We start from the raw sequence: 19177 nt of genomic DNA, 5'->3' as shown, positions 1-19177 counted from the left end.
ATTTCATTGCTCGTATACTGCATGTTATGAGCGGCTACACTGAGTACAAAAGGCATTGTATGGTACGTAGCACATCCGAAATTGCAGCTTCCATGATTGCTGTCTTGTCGAGTGATCCGCAATCTTCTCTTATCTGCGAAAATCTATTAGCACCAACTATTTATTGCGCAAAATTTATCAGAGAACGGACGAAACAGGCACGGACGGGCGTACACTTTCAACTGAATTTCTTATCGGAACGAGATATGCACCTATATGTAAGTCTCACGAAACTAAAACACCTATGTCACAGGTGCACAGTGTGACAGCGCGTATCAGCTGCTCCCTCCCCCGGATGTAGTGCTCCTTCCAAAAAAGGCCATTTACTTTTATATATTCAAAATTGATGTCATGCTCACGCAGTTTCTGCCCTCCCGTTGCATTTTGGCCGCCTCCACGCTCGTTGCCGTGCGCTAATCCCCATCATGAAAAGGAGCAGTGTAATCTTCATACAACGGTTTGCACCCATACTCGTGGTAATGACCAGCCAAATTTCCGTCGTTGCCCCTTTCTACACTGTTCGCGCAGGCGGTGGTTTAAACACCAATCTCGTTGCCCAATGTAAGGCCGTTCACACGTGAATGGCAACTCGTACGCGACCTCTTTCGTGCAGTCGACATATTTCTTTCAGTGTTTTACTCCGCAGTCTTCCTTCTTAGGTATAAATGGGCCTGTGGCGATGCAAACTTCAGACAGTCCCTCAGGGGCACACATGATTACGTGTGCGCCAGCATTCGCACCAATATTTTCAAAGTTCTGCGTGATGCCGTGCACGAATGGATTGACCACTGGCTTTTTAGCACGTGGCTGCTCCACGAGAACATGATCAGGAGGACGATCGGCAGACCACGCGTCCTGAAGAGATGGCGGTGATTTCTTAACTCACTCACTTACTCACTCACTCACTCACTCACTCACTCACTCACTCACTCACTCACTCACTCACTCACTCACTCACTATGCTGATGCACAGATTCAGACAGCTCAGCGACCTTCTCGAAATGCCATGACTCTCAAGTGACTAAATTAAAGACGAAAGCAGACACTGTGAGATGCGGACGAAGCCGATTGCGGTATTTCACGTAGCTTTCTTTAGTGTAATACAATACTGATGTCACCGAACATATTCAGCATTTATTTGGACAATGGACACGCTTCATTCAGGTGAAGTAAATGGAATAATGGCATAGGCCAGGCCGAGAAGCTCTTAAATTTTGCAATCGCTCGGATAGCGCTCCCCTTCATTGGGCATAGAAATACCGAAAGCAGTCGCCGCAACTTCAGCTACCTGTGCGAAGCGCCCAATTTTTTAAGCCCCACACCTGTAATCGCTGCTCATTGCCATTAGAATCGCAACGATTTTACTTGCCCTAATAGAGTCACTGTCATTTTTTTTTTCAAAGAAAAGAATACCAATAATATGAACAGCTAATTCTTTTCCCGATCAAGGAAGTAAACACCGTCTTTTTTAGTCAGGCTTCGCACACTACCTGGGCCTTGCTTGGGCTTTCTTCGGTGGCACAGCGAGAGGAAACTGACTCTGAATGTTCTGTTCATGAAACAGTACGTGATGGGATTGCAGCAAGACGAGGCGTACGCCAGCAGCTGCAGGAAGCAGATGCCCCGATAGCCGAGGCCGTAGTACACAGCTTCCGGTCGGAAGAGCGACACCGTGTTGAGCACGTACAGTGGCGTCCAGCAAACGAAGAACTCGACCACCACCACGAACAGCATGCGTATGATGCGCTGCTTGGTGGCCAGCGACCGGTCGGAGTCCCGCTGGTGCCATCGCACGGTGGCGACCCGACGCATTTGCAGCGGCGAGCTCGTCTCGCGCTCAGCCGGATGTACGGCTGCTAACGGGGAGCCTGCGCAAGGAAGGAAGAGGGAAAAATAACCGGTGCTTAGGCTACATCCTAATAAGAGGATTCTGAGCGCAACTTTGTGTTGACGCAAGGAAAATAGCGTTTGAATTGGAATTTATCAACAAGGCGTCAGGCCGATTAACAGGCGCCGCGCTTCCCCTCCGGCCCACGAGGGTGTCCGAACATGAAAAGAGTTGCTTAGAGCTAGGAGAAGCTGACGGGGACTTCTGTCTTCAAACGTTCGCCAGTTACGTTTGACCCTTTCTGTTTGGTGGTGAACATTTGCCAGTAGTTTGCCTGGTCGGGATAGAAGCTGAAGGAATGAGAAAACTCCAACCAAAATTATATTAGGAAAAGCCTGACGTTTTGAAGGAACTCCAAAAAAAAATAAATTAGTAAAAACCCGGCCGGCTTTGAAACGTCGGGCTTTTCCTAATTTAATTTTGCTTTAAGTTTTCTCTCACCTTCTCTTTAGATTTGTACCGTTCGTGACAACAGATTTCTTGAAAGCCGCCGAGGCAACAGACCACTTGGGCGTAATAGTTAACACGCAGGCAAGCTGTACGTTATCGCGTCAACAGACTGTCACACTCGGGAACAGTTCCCAAATGACAAAGGGGTGTGTTCAATAAATATAAAAGCTGAGTTTTAGGGACAAAACTCCTTACGCCGTTGGCTGTGCATCCCATGTTTATAGTATCTAGAAGTAGCCACCTCTCGTTTAGTCCTTAGAATGTCCGCTGGACAGCGGTACTTGTATATAATGAAAATGTAATGAAAAGAGGCGAGATGGTGGTACTTGGAGTGTTTACTAGATGGACGGACGGACGGATGGATGGACGGATGGGTGGATGGACTGACGGACGGACGGATGGACGGACGGACGGACAGACAGACAGACAGACGGACGGACGGACAGACGGACGGACAGACGGACGGACGGACGGACGGACGGACAGACGGACGGACGGACGGACGGACAAATGCTTCGCCCCACTCATCATCATTTGCTCCGTGGATATGTTGTGATTTGTGTTACGATGACCCGCGCATGATCGGACCCATGACGATGATCCCCTTTTCCCCAAAAAGAGAACAAGGAGACATAAAGGGAGACTTAATCAAAGGATTTAAACACAGTTGCCTGCACAACATGATATTGAGGTAGATCAACGAGTATCCCTTCTAGAAGTTTTAGGGGCGAAGCTTCTAAAGGCACGAGTCTGTTCATCCCTTGTATGGATGTACGTGACCGCCTATAGTTCCAGCTTAGACAACTGCCCACTACTTCATCCTTGAAAACGTCCCACTACGGCCTATCACTGATTCACCACTTCACCGACCATAAAGCCATTATAATTAAGGAACGGAAGCGACGTATAGCTACCACTTACGAATAATAAAACTTCTTGTATAAATATATACAGTGTTTGTCAGGTCTTTGATGATGTAGTGGGTGATATTCGCGGATGGTTCACGGTTTAGCGATGAAACATTCAGCGCTTAGCCCCACTCGTCATCAATCACTCCGTAGATATGCTCGTCATCATTCACTCCGTAGATTTTTTTTAGTGCGGCTTTGTAACGGCTGGACACCTAGAATTAGCCATTGGTCTAGTTTAGGAGCGCAATTAACAGCTGCAACGTGGACATCGGCACTTCAATCTCAAGTTAGCTCAACCTGCCTGATATCACCTCTAAGCACTGGCTCCCGGACACATGCAGCTTGGCAACGCCGCTGGCATCGCAGTCATGCCAGACCTCTACTTCCTGCATACAATCGTCATGGACTCATTATTGCCGTTCATCTAAGGTATGCCTCTACCTGTTTACACTACTGAACTTTCACTTCCTTAGATACTGTTTCATTGATTTCAGTGTGTGCGTTTTGTCTGTGCATTTTAAATGTGTTACGCTTGTCAGTTCATGCATTGGTTTTATATGTTTGTTCGTAAGTTAATTTTAAGTGTTGTGTTATATTACTTGTCACACATACCACCAGATTAAAGCTGTGGTTTTGTTCCCCGCACACGTCTGTGTTATCTTCACTGCGTCTGCTTGCGTAGGGAACCAACTAACCTGCGGTCATTGCCACCGTCGACGTCGCGCTAGTGACGCAAGAGTGGCAGCTTGTAACAGTGCGCTGTGCAAAAATCAGAATGCGTGCTTCTCACAGCAGGCTGACTTTAGTAGGACCTAATTTCAGCAATGCAGCATCGGGGGCTCAAGGCTGCCGTCCAGATGCCGCATGACCGTTTACGCTAGAGAACAGCCATGCAGGTCCATCTGAGTTAAAGCAGGGGCAAACTTGATGGCGTGCACCCATTACATGAAGATAGAGCAGTCTGTCCACCCCGCCCCTCTTGCGGCCCATGCTTGTCAACTTGAGTTTTGAAAGAAGTGAACTCACCATTCTGTTTCGGTGAGCCTGTGGCCTCTTCACTCTGCTGCTGCTGCTGTTGTTGCATGGCTGAACGCAGAGTGGCCGCGATGTGCGCATACGTGGTAACCATGATGAGGAGTGGCAGCACAAGCAGCAGCACGTCCAGAAACAGCGTGAACAGTCGTTCGTAAAGAAGGTCCCCCCAGTCCTCCCGACACTTCATCTTGCCTGCACGGAGCACAGAAGGCGTCAAACATCAACGAGTACGTGACAAAAGACGTCGACGATTGCATTTGTTCCCGCCAACCTAGCGAAGCCGTTGAAGTAGTGTACAGTTGAAACGCACAGAGAACGCAAGAGAACGCCAACCTTTCGTTAAAGAAGAAACGCGCAAATCGACATGAAGCACAGAGGGAAGTATGGTCAAGAACAAGTGCTCTTCTGCTCCTTACCTTCCTGGGTGTTTTATCTCGGTTTTTGCGCTCTTTTTTTTTTCGATAGATTGATACTACCTGGCTCCGTTAACCACACATCTGGTGATCAAACCTTCTTTACAACACTTAACCTCTTCAGTCGCTGTAACCCTATATTTGGGGTGGTTGGTTCGAGCAAGCACAGCTGTTTCTGGGGCACATAATTTTTGTTTGCTTAAGCGCAGCAAGATGACGCTTCATTTTGGGCTTCTGTGTTGCACGGTGGGTTTGAAACTGCTGTTTTTCAGCTAACGCCACCTTTTTCGTTGTCGCAGCAAGTAATTGGACTATTCTTGAGGTTCTCGTTCTTTATTTTTACCCAGTATATGTGACAGCACAACTGAAAGGTCTTTTCAATCAAGCTGTAATCAAGGTTTACGCTTAATATGCGTTGTACATTGTAGTTAACAGCTACTTGACTTAAGTAACTAAATTTTATTATACATAATAAGTAATTAACCGTTCGTGTGACAGTGGGACACTTACGTATTGCTCTTTCATCAGCAGAAAAAAAAATTTCTCCGACATCACCCCTGGCAACTATAGCACGACGTTATGTCATAATATCTTACCTATGTTTTCCCAATCTCGATGTCAATTCTTTTACCATGCTTCCAAAAGGTGGGTGTAGTGTTACAATGGCGTTATATTTCGCTGATTTTTTAATGACAGTGTTTGAGTTTTTTTCTCTATTTGACATAGACATGACCTACCAATACAAATACTCGTTAATTTCCTCTTTTATCATGTATTTCATGGAGGGGATCTTTACTTATTGCGCTCGCATATTTTTTTTTCAATTTGCATAATAACTTGACCGATAAATGCCCCAGACAAACAATCTTCAACGAAATCATTGCCCTTTTCATTCCTCGGAGCTATTGCGGATATTGGTGCATGAAAATGTTTTTCTTCATATCATATACGTCTAGAAATAGACACGTGTTCAGAAACACCTGTACACGACAATTTTGACAGTAATACAAGGACAGCCAAATGAACAAAAACAATGGCTAGTGCATGCACAGAAGTAAACTTTACAGGAGCAGACCTACGCGCTGTGATGGCTCGCAAGAGACGCAACTGCACGTGGTGTTCTCCTGCTGGAATGAGGTGCACACAACTTCTCTCTTCAGAACTTGAGAAGTGATACAATGTTGCACTTGCTTCAGCTGTTTCATCCTAAAATGCCCGTTATTTCAATCGCTTGTGGAACTGTACTGGTGTAACTGTGCTTTACCACTTTTTAAAAGCACTTATACGAGTAATTTACCTTCTGTAGGTTCGCCAACATTTCTCACCCGGTAAACTGGCTTTGAATGGTACGAAATAAATTTCATCAATATCAAGCTAACGACTTGCTGAAAAAAAGTGTGACATTTATATTCCACTCACTACTATTCGAAGCCAGTTTTTTTCGTGTGAGAAATGTAGGTGAACCTACAAGAGGTTAAATAAAATGTCTCCAATGTTTACCGTTGTTCATTCGAAATATTTTTTCGGCTTTCTTGCATGGTCAAGGGCGAAATATATAAGTGTGAGCTAAGCTGGAATTTCTATCTAAGGACTGAAGATGTTATATCTCATTCACCACGGTGATTCTGTGAGGTAGCGCAGAAAGCTTTGCAACCTCAGTTCAATTGGAACCCAATTCGCAAAGTGACCAGTTGAAAGATAGCACGTGGCTGTTTTGGATAAAATGGAAATATTTGTGGTTCATGCAATGATATACCCATGTACGACACATAGGTCCATTGAACGGTCGCTTTTTCAGCAAAAGATGTTGCTACATAAAAAAAATGATTTAGAGCAAGTAATGCTCTACCGTGGTTCGAACGCTAGGTTGTCTATATAAGATAGAATATTCTATTCTATCTTATATAGACAAAGTGACCATTTGGGACAATTTGTGACTACTGGTGACTGGTATCCGGGTGTGGTATGAATAACTTTGGCTTTTAATTATAATTGCCAAAACATTGTTTCTCAAAGTCGACTCCGTGGAACCTAGGTGTTCTGCCCGCCACTGATGAATATTATCTGATTAAACCCTTAGATGTTGAGCTCTTGCCACATAATCAATTTAAAGTAACGTCAACTACTCACGCCCGATTGTCAATAAGAAACTTTAAGTGCCTAACAGAAACAAGATAGCATTGATCAATAAATCCCGACAGGAGCTTGTAGCTAGCCCGACTCCGAAAACGGGCCGCGTGGTTGAACTACTACACTACGATCTCGGGGTCTCCGTGCGCATTTCTCCTGTTCTAAGATAAGGCAGTGAATATGCTGTAGCAATTTTTAACAACATTTGCTTGTGAGCTGGCATTCTCGACACTACTCTGTATATACACAAAATATGCACAATTAACGGATGAATTTCGCAGCTCACATGCGGCTCTTCCTAAATGTTACGCAGCCACGCACCGATTTGTTGGTGCAAATAAAATGAGTGCACTTGCATGCCATCTAATTCATTTACGTTTATATGCCCTTGCTTCTTGACTTGTTGCACGTGAATGTAGAGTGCACTGAATGGCATATGCTCCCATGAAAACGTTAGGCTGGAGGTAGGAAAGGGACTTCTTGGCACTAATAGAATTGCCTGATATCAACATGTTTGAGAACCAGTGGCGTAGCCTGAAACTTGCACACCGATTCCGTGCTCCTACCTCCCGCTGGATGTTTTTTTTTTCAACATGACATAAATTGTGTTAAATTTGTGCCCCCCCCCCCTTGAAGTACTTTCTGCCTACGACACTGAGAACCCTTGCGCTAGAAAATCAGAGACAAATTTAGCTGCACGGCCTACTTTAACAAACCCTGCTTCAGTAGAAATGACAGTGTTTCACAAATATGTACACGATATCTGGCGTATCCATGTGACAGGTTGTGGCCAGATACTGCACCAGAGTTGCCGATCCTTCTCTGGTGAGTGCGCACCCCGGGCCCCTTAATGCAAATCCATCATCACGCGGATACTTTCTAGAAAACAATAGGTAATTGCGCAGCACCGGCATTCGAACCACGGACCTCTTTCACGCGAGGCTGATACCCTTACCACTACGCCATCTCGGCATCATAGTTAAAATCAAGAAGAATAATTGAACTCTGGCCGGGCACGTAGCGCTAAGTCAAGATAACCACTGGTCATGAAAGATCAGACTGAATTCCCAGAGAAGGCAAGCGGGTGAGGGGGAGAAAGAAAAATTTGGTGGATAGATGAGATTTGGAAGTTTGCGGCTATAAAGTGGCAGCAGCGAGCGCAGAACCGAGTTGACAGTCTGAATAAGGGAGAGGCCTCTGTCCTCTAGTGGACGTCGTCAGGCTGATGGATGATGATGATGATTATGATGATGATGGATGATGATGATGTATAAAATAAACAGAGACCAGATGTACCTAAGTAGCGATCAGTGATTGCTTGAACGACTTCTCAAGCAGGAATATCATAGTACTTTTATATCCTACGTGAAATGAGCTATCGCTATAAGTGCGGACTACACGATGATGATGATGATGAATAAACTTTATTTTCGTATCCGGCATGTTTGTGGTTCGGGATAGACCACACAAGGAGGTACCGAGAGACCTTGTCTCTGTACAGCCTCCCGGTCTGCTCGATAGCCCATTTGTGGTCTTAAACCTCCGAGCTGAGCAGCACAAGCCGCCACTGCTCCCGCAGGACCTCAGGAGAACTTGTTGATAAGTTGGGGCATTCCAATATTACATGTTTGTAAGAAGCCTTCTCTGTTACACATAGCTTACATTTTATTGTCTGGGTGTACGTGTGGGTAGCTCCCGCGGAGGCACACAGGGTTCGGGTAGCAGTTCGTCTGTAGCTGTCGGTATTCCGATGCTTCTTGCCTGTTTAAACTTGGGTGAGGTGCGGGAAAGACGCGCCTTGCATCTCTGTAGTGTTGCATGTATACTGTGTAGCTTGTAAATCGGTCTTTGTGTGGTACGTCGGCGGCGCCAAGGATGATCACCGAGTGGTGTGGTCGGGTTGCGTGGCGGGTTAATTCTCGCGACAACTCATGAGCCAGCTCGTTCGGATTGGGTGTATACCAGTCTCTGTGAGCGCCGGAAACCATACGAGGTATTTGGGTTCATCTGCTTTGTGTAGTTATTATTAACGAGGATTCTGAGGGCTTGCTGTGAAATCCCTCCTTGCGTAAAACTTCTGAGTGCTACTTGCGAATCGCTCAGTATGAATGAGTGTTTGTTAGAGGTGATATCTATGGCTATGGCTACCTCCTCAGCCGCCTCTATATTGTTTGTTATGACAGAGCACACATTAATACAAATGCCGGACGTGTCAATCACGACAGCAGTGTCAGCTTTTCGTTCAGGGTATGGGCTAGCATCTACAAAAAGAGATGAACTGTCGTACCGTGTGCTTTGAGCAGTGCTTTTGCTTGGTGTTTTCTGCGGTCCATGATGATAATGGGGATTTCGTATCGGGTTTGAGACGATCTTAGCTCGGATTGTATTGGGGATGTCATGTTCGACACCATGTTGTGCATGGTACATAACTCCTAATCTGCTCATTATATTTCTTCCCGTTTTAGTTTTAGTGAGCCTTTCAATCTGGGATCTGCGCTGAGCTTCTATAATCTGTTCAAGCGTATTGCGTAGTCCAAGCTGAAGAAAAAGGTCTCTGCTAACATGCTCAGATATTCCTATCGCTTGTTTGTAGACCTTCCGGATGAGTGCATTTATTTTGTTAGTTTCAGCTTTTTGCCAGTTGTGGTATGCTGCTACATACGTTATGTGGCTTATGAAAAAAGCCTGGGTGTTAGACGAATAACGTGGGCTTCTTTCATACCTCGGTGTTTATTCCTGACCCTGCGAATCAGTCTCATCGCATTCGCGACTTTGGCATTTAGTCTGCGTCTTGCCGTTTGCACCGTTATCCTCGATGACTAATCCCAGTACCCGTATTTTTGGAACTGTTGCTATAGCTGTGCCCTCCTGTGTATGCATCCTAATTTCCTCATATTGCCGCTTCTTTTCCTCTGACTTGGGTGGTCTGCCTCTGATTGCTGGCCTGTAGAGAAGAAGTTCTGATTTCTCCGGGGAGCATGTGAGTCCTGTGCCGTCCAAGTACCGCTCAACTGTTCCTATTGCTTCTTGGAGTCTGTTCTATGTAGCCGTCGCTGCCGTCACTGACCCATTTTGCGATGACATCCGCGTAGATAAAGTGATATATTCCCGGGATTTTATTTAACTCTTTCGGTAGTCTAATCACGATTAGATTAAAGAGCATTGGCGATATTACGGAGCCCTGTGGAGTGCCTTCGCAGCCCGATTCTTGGAGATCAGATGTAAAGTCTCCTAAGCTGAGCCTTGTTTTTCTGTTGGCTAAGAAGTTTCTGACGCAATCATAGGCTCGATCACCCATGTTTACGCTCAATATGCGGCTAAGAATTGTTTCATGAGCTGCATTGTCAAATGCTTTCTTGAGATCCAGACTGAGTATGACTCGTGTGGATCTTGCGGGGTAGTCTATGATTCGCTGTTTAATCTGTAGCATGGCGTTTTGGGTGGTTAGGTGATGACGGAAGCCTATCATTGTGTATGGGTAGTATTCACCATCCTCAAGATAGTTGTTGGCTTTATTTAAAGATGCATGTTCCATTACTTTTGCTACGCATGACGTTAATGAGATGGGTCGGAGATTCACTTTGTTGATTGGCTTTCCAGGTTTTGGTATAAGGATTCTTCTAGCCTCTTTCCACGCGTCGGGTATTGCCCCTTCTGTCCAACATTTGTTTATATAACTAGTCAAAAATTCTACGGATTCATTGTCCAGGTTACGTAATGCTCGGTTGGTGACTCACTCCATCGGGTCCCGGTGCTGATTTTACATATATTTGTGGAGCACCGCTCTAATCTCCGCTACCTCAAAGTTTTTCTCCATGTTGGGGTTTGCTTCGCCTGTATAGTTTTTATGTTGTAGTGGCGGCGATTTGGGCATGTAGATGTTTTGTAGATCTGTCATTAGCTTTTCCTCGTTTCCTTCGTATTCGCGTGAGACGACGGTTAGTGTGTCTCTGTTCAGTTTTGGTATTGGTGGGATCTAAAAGAAACCTTAGCAACTTCCACGTTTGTGATGTTCCAATATCCCCAGGTGGTCTAAATTTCCGGAGCCCTCCACTACGGCGTCTCTCATAATCATATAGTGGTTTTGGGACGTTAAACCCCACAAATCAATCAATCAAATCAATATGGGTGCCCATGTCCTTAAATATCGCCGCCCATTGTTGCTCACACAGCTGCTTGCAGTGACTTTCAATGTCTTTGTTGAGCTGTGCTATCTTTTTCCGGATTGTTCAGTTGTGTCTTTGCCTCCGCCATTTATGTTGTAACGCTTCTTTAGTTCACCACAGGTGGATTAATCTATTATCGATGCGCTCAACTGGGATATCTGTTTCTACTTCCTGTGTGGCTTTCCTGACGGTGTCTATTACGCTCTCGCACCATTGCTGGATATCGTCCGGATGTTCGGTAATCGTTTTTCTGATCTCCCGAAATTTAGCCCAGTCAACTAGACGTCTCGTGTTACACGTGGTCGTAATCCTGTCGCTATCGGTGAATCGTACGTGTGTTACGAGTATGCGATGGTCACTGCCTAAATCATCGAATGTGTTGTGCCATGTAGTCCCCGGGTTATTCTTGGCTATTGTAAGATACGGTGTTGTGTCTCGCTGGGTGCTTGTACCTATGCGTGTGTGTGCAAGTGGGTCTGTTATCAGAGTAAGCTGTTCGTCTTGTATGCTCTGTCATAACCGTTCTTCTTTGGGGGTTGTGAAACCATACCCCCATGCCTCGTGTAAGGCGTTGAAGTCTCCTGCTATGATTAGCGGGGCGCTGCCAGCTAATATCACGGCCTGTCTAAATAGAGAGTGAAATTGCTGTCTGTGATTTGATGGACTGCTACATCGTTTGAAAATAAAGTGCTGCTCCCTTTTGTTTTCCTAGATAGAAGTTCTGTCATTATATGGTTGTATCCACATTCCATATTATGGGTTCTGACCGTAATCTCTCTTCGTACTAGTGTAGTGAGAGCTTTATTTCCTTCTTCACGCTCGGGACTTACTGACTGGCATCCTGGTAGTTTGGCGAGGCCATGCGTTTCTTTAAGTAAAATAACATCTGGCTTTTTACCTTGTCGGATGTACTGCTAGATGACAAATTTCTTAGCCCTGAATTCTCTACAGTTCCACTCCCATATGCGGAGTTGTCTTTTACCACGCCTCACCATCGCCGTTCGTTATTTGTGTGGGAGGCGTGAAAATAGGTGGGCGGATGAGAGGGGTTGGTGGCTTTGTGGGAGTTTTCTACAGGGGATATGGAGCCTTCAGTTGTTGGTGAACGTTCGCGACTGTGCCCTGAAGGTCTGCGAATGTTTGTGCATTGCGTCCTCGTTCCAGCGTTTCTACCCTGGCTGCTAGTGCCATCAGATCAACAGACGTCTTAGTGGTGGTTTCCTGGTTCGATTTGAACGACGTTAGTAGCTGGTCTACTTTTTTCTCAATGTTACCTAACCTTGTTTGTTGTGAGATGCTTTCTTGTTTAGTGCGTGGGGGATCTGTAGTTTTCTGCGTTTTGGCCTTTCGTTTTAACGGATGGGTAGTTATCTCCATGCGATCGTCGGCTATGGGTGCTTCTTCCTGCATTACAGTATTAGTTATATTAGGGCTTCTAGATTTGCTGCATTCGCGTTTCATAGTGAGGAGTTCTATTTGAGCTTGCATCTGTTCTATCATTTCGTTCATTCGTCTGTTTTCACCTTTAAGCCGCTCGAGCTCTTGAATGTTGTTGTTATATCTACCGTGGTTATTTTTAACCTCCTGAGGTCCCTCCGGTTGCAAGCCGGAGGGACCTCAGGAGCAAGCCGGAGGGATTGTCACATTATTCATGTCTTGATCAGCGCGTCATATTTGTCAAACCATCCTACCATCCCATGCTAATTTTGGTTCCCGCCAAGTTAAGGGAGTGACCACGACAGCCTCCAGACGTAGGCGGAGATAGATAGATAGATAGATAGATAGATAGATAGATAGATAGATAGATAGATAGATAGATAGATAGATAGATAGATAGATAGATAGATAGATAGATAGATAGATAGATAGATAGATAGATAGATAGATAGATAGATAGATAGATAGATAGATAGATAGATAGACAGATAGATAGATAGATAGATAGATAGATAGATAGATAGATAGATAGATAGATAGATAGATAGATAGATAGATAGATAGATAGATAGATAGATAGATAGATAGATAGATAGATAGATAGATAGATAGATAGATAGATAGATAGATAGATAGATAGATAGATAGATAGATAGATAGATAGATAGATAGATAGATAGATAGATAGATAGATAGATAGATAGATAGATAGATAGATAGATAGATAGATAGATAGATAGATAGATAGATCACCTAACTCCTTAACTTAGGTAAACCAAAAGTAGTATGGGAGGGCACGATGTTTTGATGAATACGACTCACTGGTCCTGACATGAATAATTTCACAATCCCATCGCGCACGTCGTAAAACACCTTCCGCCAGACAGAGACACATATCCCCATGGGCGTCTCTTGATGGTATTCGGTGATGTTCCACAAGTGATTGACACTTTATATTTACCCAGGAACGGAGAAAACGCGCCGTGAAATTTTAACGGAGAGTTTTAAAAAAAAGGCTGACGTCGCCAGCGTTGACCCTATGAATGCAAAGAACAATTGTCAGGCTCTCAGCTGGAATCAAGCCCCAGCATTCTGAGAGGCAACCAAGTATTCTACCACAGAGCCACTCCAGGGCTAGGAACTATGTTCATATAGAGCCTAATGTTCATGAAACATCAATTTTGGTTGCAGTGCTCGCTTTCCAACTTTATAAACATTACATATGTACTCTCATGATACAGCCGTCCTGCAAAGTTAACGTGTATTGTGGTTAGGTGTCATTAGCTGAAGTTCATTCATGTGGCATTGTCCAGGTCAACCATCCTCGCGAGCATCAGTGTTTTATATCAGCCCACCTTTTCTTGTGTTCCTAATGTCCATGTTGCTGTTGTCATCGTTGCGCAACTGTAAACAACTAGTTATATAAAACATATGCGGTTGTTTAACTTATGTCTGTGCTTGCATTTGTACATATCTTGAGCGCCATTTCGTAACATTTCACCCAATAAAAAGTTACAACACAGTCACAATCCATGCCCATGCTTCGCATAACATCGATTCCCAGGGTAGGTGGGATCTGCCAAATTTTTTAATGAAATTTCTTTGGGAATGTATATATATACTTACGAGAGTCCCTGATGGGCCTCAGTTCACTGAGCAGTGCGATTGGCAGCATAAGGAGGAACGAGACGGTCCATACTGTTGCGACGGTGCGTTGCGCATGCCGAGGTGTTTGCCACGATCGTGAGCGCAGTGGCTCACAGATGGCGTAGTAGCGTTCCACTGACATGGCCACCAGGGTCCAATCAGAAACGCACACCGACACTGCTGCGTATTTATAAGTGCACTGGTCGCTACAAAGCGCAAAAAAAATGAATCAGTAGCACTCCTGAGGCCACTGCGATGCGTATACAACCAATGATCGATAAGTAAGTCTAAATAGAGGGTTTTATATTCGCGGACAACGTTTCTTGGCAATGAACGGAAAGAAACCATCGTGAGAGCGCAACTAAACACAACACACAAGGAGAAACACACGAGGACAGGCACCTGTCCTCATCTGTTTGTTCTTCTGTGTTGTGTTTAGTTGCGCTCTCATGATGGTTTCTATGTCAAAGCACCAAATCACCCAACAGTGAGATCTTGTGAAGGGAAAACTGCAGGGGCGGAAGCCTCTACACATGCAGCACTACGCAAAGTAGTCCAGTATGTCATGCGTGCCATACTGCTGTGGAAAGTGATGGCTGTCTGCTATGAGCGTTTCATATCAATGCAGGCGCGGCTTGGCATTCCAAGTACACATAAAAGAGGCAACTTTCTCACACGTTCAAATCTACCTGCCTGCCTGCCCGCCCGCCCGCCCGCCCGCCCACCTGCCTTCCTGCCAGCCTGCCCGCCCGCCCGCCCGCCCGCCCGCCCGCCCGCCCGCCCGCCCATTTGTCTGTCTGTCTGTCTGTCTGTCTGTCTGTCTGTCTGTCTGTCTGTCTGTCTGTCTGTCTGTCTGTCTGTCTGTCTGTCTGTCTGTCTGTCTGTCTGTCTGTCTGTCTGTCTGTCTGTCTGTCTGTCTGTCTGTCTGTCTGTCTGTCTGTCTGTCTGTCAACGGACACCAGCCGCTGTGGCCCTCCGCGCCCACCACTCCCTCCGCTTCGTCCATGCTCCACCAACGATCCGACACGTATGGTGACGATCCAGGAGAATGAGAGGGGCACTCGTTCCCCGCGCACAAAGCACAGCCTGTGCAGCAGCCGATTGGAGAGTAGCGGTACAGCGTCATTTAGAATATCCTCATTTAACTGCAGTTTTTGTATACTTCTATGAAACAGCACCATATATTATACTGTTCGGGAGATACTGCTGGTTACACCTGACGCGTGACAAGAGCCTCGTTCCTAAAATAAAGGCAGTATTTTTCCTAACTCACATTGAAAGTAAGGACGCAAACGTAGGATTACATTAATTAGCGGTAAGATGCACGCTTTTTGGCTTCGTAGCCTTCACTGCATTGCCAAGAAAAGTTGTCCGCGAGTGCAGTACGAAGATCCCAAGTGGTTTGAGTACGTACGCCCTTCCATTCCTTTGCACTTCCAGCCGTCCCCAGGGAAAACACAAATCAATGGATTGACTTGCATATCTAAGCCGCTTTGGGGCCCCATATACAAAACTTTAAAACTCGCTGAATGATTAAGAGGAAGACTATCAGCACATAAACGTCCATTTATATATTTTTACTCGGAAAGAACCAAATCGAAACACGCAATTGATAAACGCTACTTTTAACAACAGTGGTTACGCGGGCTGCTAGACTAAGAAATTGTACTGCAACTGTCGAGGATAGTTATGGCGATCAGTTTTTACATTTTTTTTCATTCACAATATCTCGTTTTCTTACTTTCTAGAGTGAAGAATGACCTATAGCAACCCAAATATAATTCCCGTGTGATCGTGTTCATATGAAAGAGCGTTTATGGTACCATCAAGTCATATTAAGGAAGGGATACCTGCATTTTAAGATCTTTAAATAAAATTTCATATCTGGCAGCGAGGCAGTATTCAAATACAACAAGCGCGCTCTAAGCTTCAATTATGGTCTGATTTTTCTGTGAACTGCTGTAGTTCCAAAAAAAAAGCACATTGTGAGCGCTGACTCTGTAGGTCGTTGTCTTGATGTACGCATGCCTTTTATCGTAAATATAATCATTATGTTCGTTGGTTGTTCTGCCTCTGGCTTGCGCAGCTATGCTCGAATACAAAAATTTCCCCATTAAAGCGTATGTCGTATTTCAATATTCGTATTAAATCCTTACGAATAACCATAACGCATGAAAATAAAAAAAACATCACAAAGTGGCTAAGTATTTGTGCGTGTAGAGTAGTCGCAATGTTTGGTATATAGACCCATATGTTGAAAAAGCCAAACCTAAGCAAGGATGATACATGCTCAAAAAAGTGTTAATATATGGCTTGCCTATCAGTATTGCAACGGCGCGAAGCGAATTACAGTGAAACATAGGCTTATAAAAAAAAAGAGGGTGAGCAAGAATATCACGTAGAGCAAAGGCCCCCAGAATTACGATGCTATAGATATAGTGTTTGGAATGAGTTAAATTTGGCTTAAAGTATTTGTATCATGATATTACTTCTTTTTATAACTGGGTTAGTTTGTTCATTCTTAGACAGAATAAAACAACATGGCTCATAAGGAAATGAAAATGACCGCACTACACAGATAACCGAAGACAATTTTCCGTTCTTGTTGCTTTGCACTTGGGAAAGTTCTTCAAACGACTAGCTATATCGTGCCATCTTTCTTGTTTGCCACTGGTTTTACCAGTGTTAATAACTACTTAATACAACAAAATGTACACATTAAAACTACGTACCCCTGTGAGTGAAGTTGTGTGTGTTAACACATTGTTTTTTTTATATAAAATTTTCCTATTCCTTTCAGTACATAGATGTAAAATTGTCTGTGAATCAAGTAGTCAAACTATGCTAAGCAATGATTGAGAATCGAGATGGTCATATGCCTTGCTATGGCTTTGGGTTCACTAATGAAGGTAAACTTTAATGTTTCAATTTTTTGTATTCTATTTCTCATTACCGATTATCTTGACCATGACGCCAACATCTTTCTAATGTTCATTTAGTTTGACTGTTATAATTGGAAACGCATGAGTTTCACACTTACCCTGCAGATAAGGTATGAGGTTGCACAAGAGCTGTCCAAAGACGAACTCGCGCAGAAGGACTCCAGCGAGAGTGAAGGGCATGCAGAACACGCCGAGGAGCAGGTCGCTCACGGCAAGGTTGAGAAGAAACAAGTTGGTCACAGTGCGCATGCGCTGATTGACAGCCAGTGTCAGAATCACCAGGCCGTTGCCCAGTACGGCAAGGAGCAGTATGATGGCATAGGGAGCAACCAGCACCGCCTCCTCCGTGTGCCACCAGGGGGCGGCCGCCGGCTGCTGCGAAACACCACGATTTCTCTTTGCTCATGTGCGAAAACCGTTGAGGTAAAAGAGAGATCAAAGCACTTGAAAGGCACAGCAAAAGATTTATCCTATGCCAGCTACTGCAGATAAAAATTAGATGAAATGGAAAGCTTTATTCATTGGTTCAGACTACGCGCTGCCAACGCAAACATTCTTCACACAGAATTGGCTATGCAGAAACTTCCGACCTGAAATTATATTAACTCAATTAACATTACATCACTGATAATAAGATCTGATGAATTTCCCGTCATACTAGCCTTGCGAAATTGCGATTCAAAGGCATTATAGATCATTCTTGAAGGTCATGGCATTTTTTACCTCTATTAACACTTTTGCTGTTATTTTTGTTTTACCATTGCAGCGTATACATTTGTAACTTGCCAAGGTGTTCTGTTGAGTGTTTTGTTTGTCGTCGTGTGATAATGTAACTGTATTTCGTGTGTGTCACCATTTACTTGAGAGCCTCTTGTCACATCATGTGATTTGGGCGAAAGCCTACCATTAGTGTCAGTTAACAGGCGAACATTGGGTATCGATATGAAGACCACACTGAAATAGCCAAACTGCATGGCTTTCACCTTCGAGCTGTCTTAATTAAGCGAATTCATGAGACACCTTGGGAGGCCTTTGCATTTTTTATGCTTTCTCCTACATTTACACAACTACATGAAGGAAGCAAGCTATACAATCAAATCAAAACCTTCGTCACTGACAGAACGGTGAACATATGGATAAAAATTTTGTCCGATCAAACACAAACATAGGCAGCAAAGAGACACCGCAGGGATCGGTGCTATTTCCTACGCTCCTTAACATTCCAATCATCGGGCTGCCTCGCCCTCTCTTCCAAAGCGTCCTTGCGTTTAACTTGTATGCGATGCAACACTGCGTTTGATAAGCGTCATATGCCTTTAAAAGTCCTGATTTTGCAAGGGGGGAATGTTTCTTGACGCATTATTTATAACGAAGCATGTTGCGTGTTCCACCTACCCGAGGGGTAACAAATTATCTGCCCAATATGCTTGTCCTTTATAAAAAGTCGGAGTATTTTGTGTCAGTTACAACTACAGCTTACAAGCACTGCTCTATAGTTTAACATCCATTCAAAACAATACATGTGTATTGCCTGCAGCTTTTTTTTAGCTAAAGGTAATCGAGCGATATACGTACACGGCCAGCAGCCTTATTCAGCTGAAGCTAATCGAAGGATATAAGTGTACTGCCTGCAGCCTTATTTAGCTGGGGCTAATCGAGCAATATACGTTTACTGCCTGCTGATACATGATCAATGGATAATCATTTAATTTCCGCAAATAACACTACTCTTTCCGAATTATAAGAGGTTCTAAATCTGGGAGGAACACTTAAGACGTATAGTTCTATAAGTTCCATTGCACACAAGACTAATAAGGGTCTGTAACTCTCCACGTTCAGAACTGTTAGCACTTGCCGATGTCTCTCCGCTATAGACATCAGTAATGCTCTGAAGCAGGACTGACGATAAGTGAAACATACGTTTATTTTGCGACAAGTTTACTGTCTACAATCCTTGCTTATGTCTTTTTCTATAAAGGTAAATTTGATGGGTTGACTTTTTCATTGCGGCGGTATCACCGCGAGGGAAAATGATATGTTGGGTAATCACCTTCTGAACGTACTAGAACGGACTAGACACCACAGACACACTGCGCTTTGTGGTGTCTCTATTACGTCT

At 44.4% G+C, this 19177-nt stretch overlaps 1 protein-coding gene across 1 annotated transcript; it reads right to left on the bottom strand.

Moving 5' to 3' along the window:
• Window positions 1-1199: 1199 nt before the first annotated feature.
• Window positions 1200-18746, bottom strand: LOC119162366 (cholecystokinin receptor type A-like). The gene is made up of 6 exons (XM_075886038.1): window positions 18732-18746; window positions 17157-17433; window positions 14096-14296; window positions 4311-4515; window positions 2882-2900; window positions 1200-1818 (listed from the first exon to the last, which is right to left on the bottom strand). The coding sequence occupies exons 1-6, from the start codon at window positions 18744-18746 to the stop codon at window positions 1468-1470; spliced, it is 1068 nt and encodes a 355-aa protein (XP_075742153.1). The 3' UTR covers window positions 1200-1467.
• Between the last annotated feature and the right edge of the window lie 431 nt (window positions 18747-19177).

The sequence above is a fragment of the Rhipicephalus microplus genome, chromosome 2 (assembly GCF_043290135.1).
Source record: "Rhipicephalus microplus isolate Deutch F79 chromosome 2, USDA_Rmic, whole genome shotgun sequence".
Classification (NCBI taxonomy): Eukaryota; Metazoa; Arthropoda; class Arachnida; order Ixodida; family Ixodidae; genus Rhipicephalus; species Rhipicephalus microplus.
The sequence above is the reverse complement of the archived record's forward strand: the minus strand, read 5'-3'. Positions and strand labels throughout refer to the sequence as shown.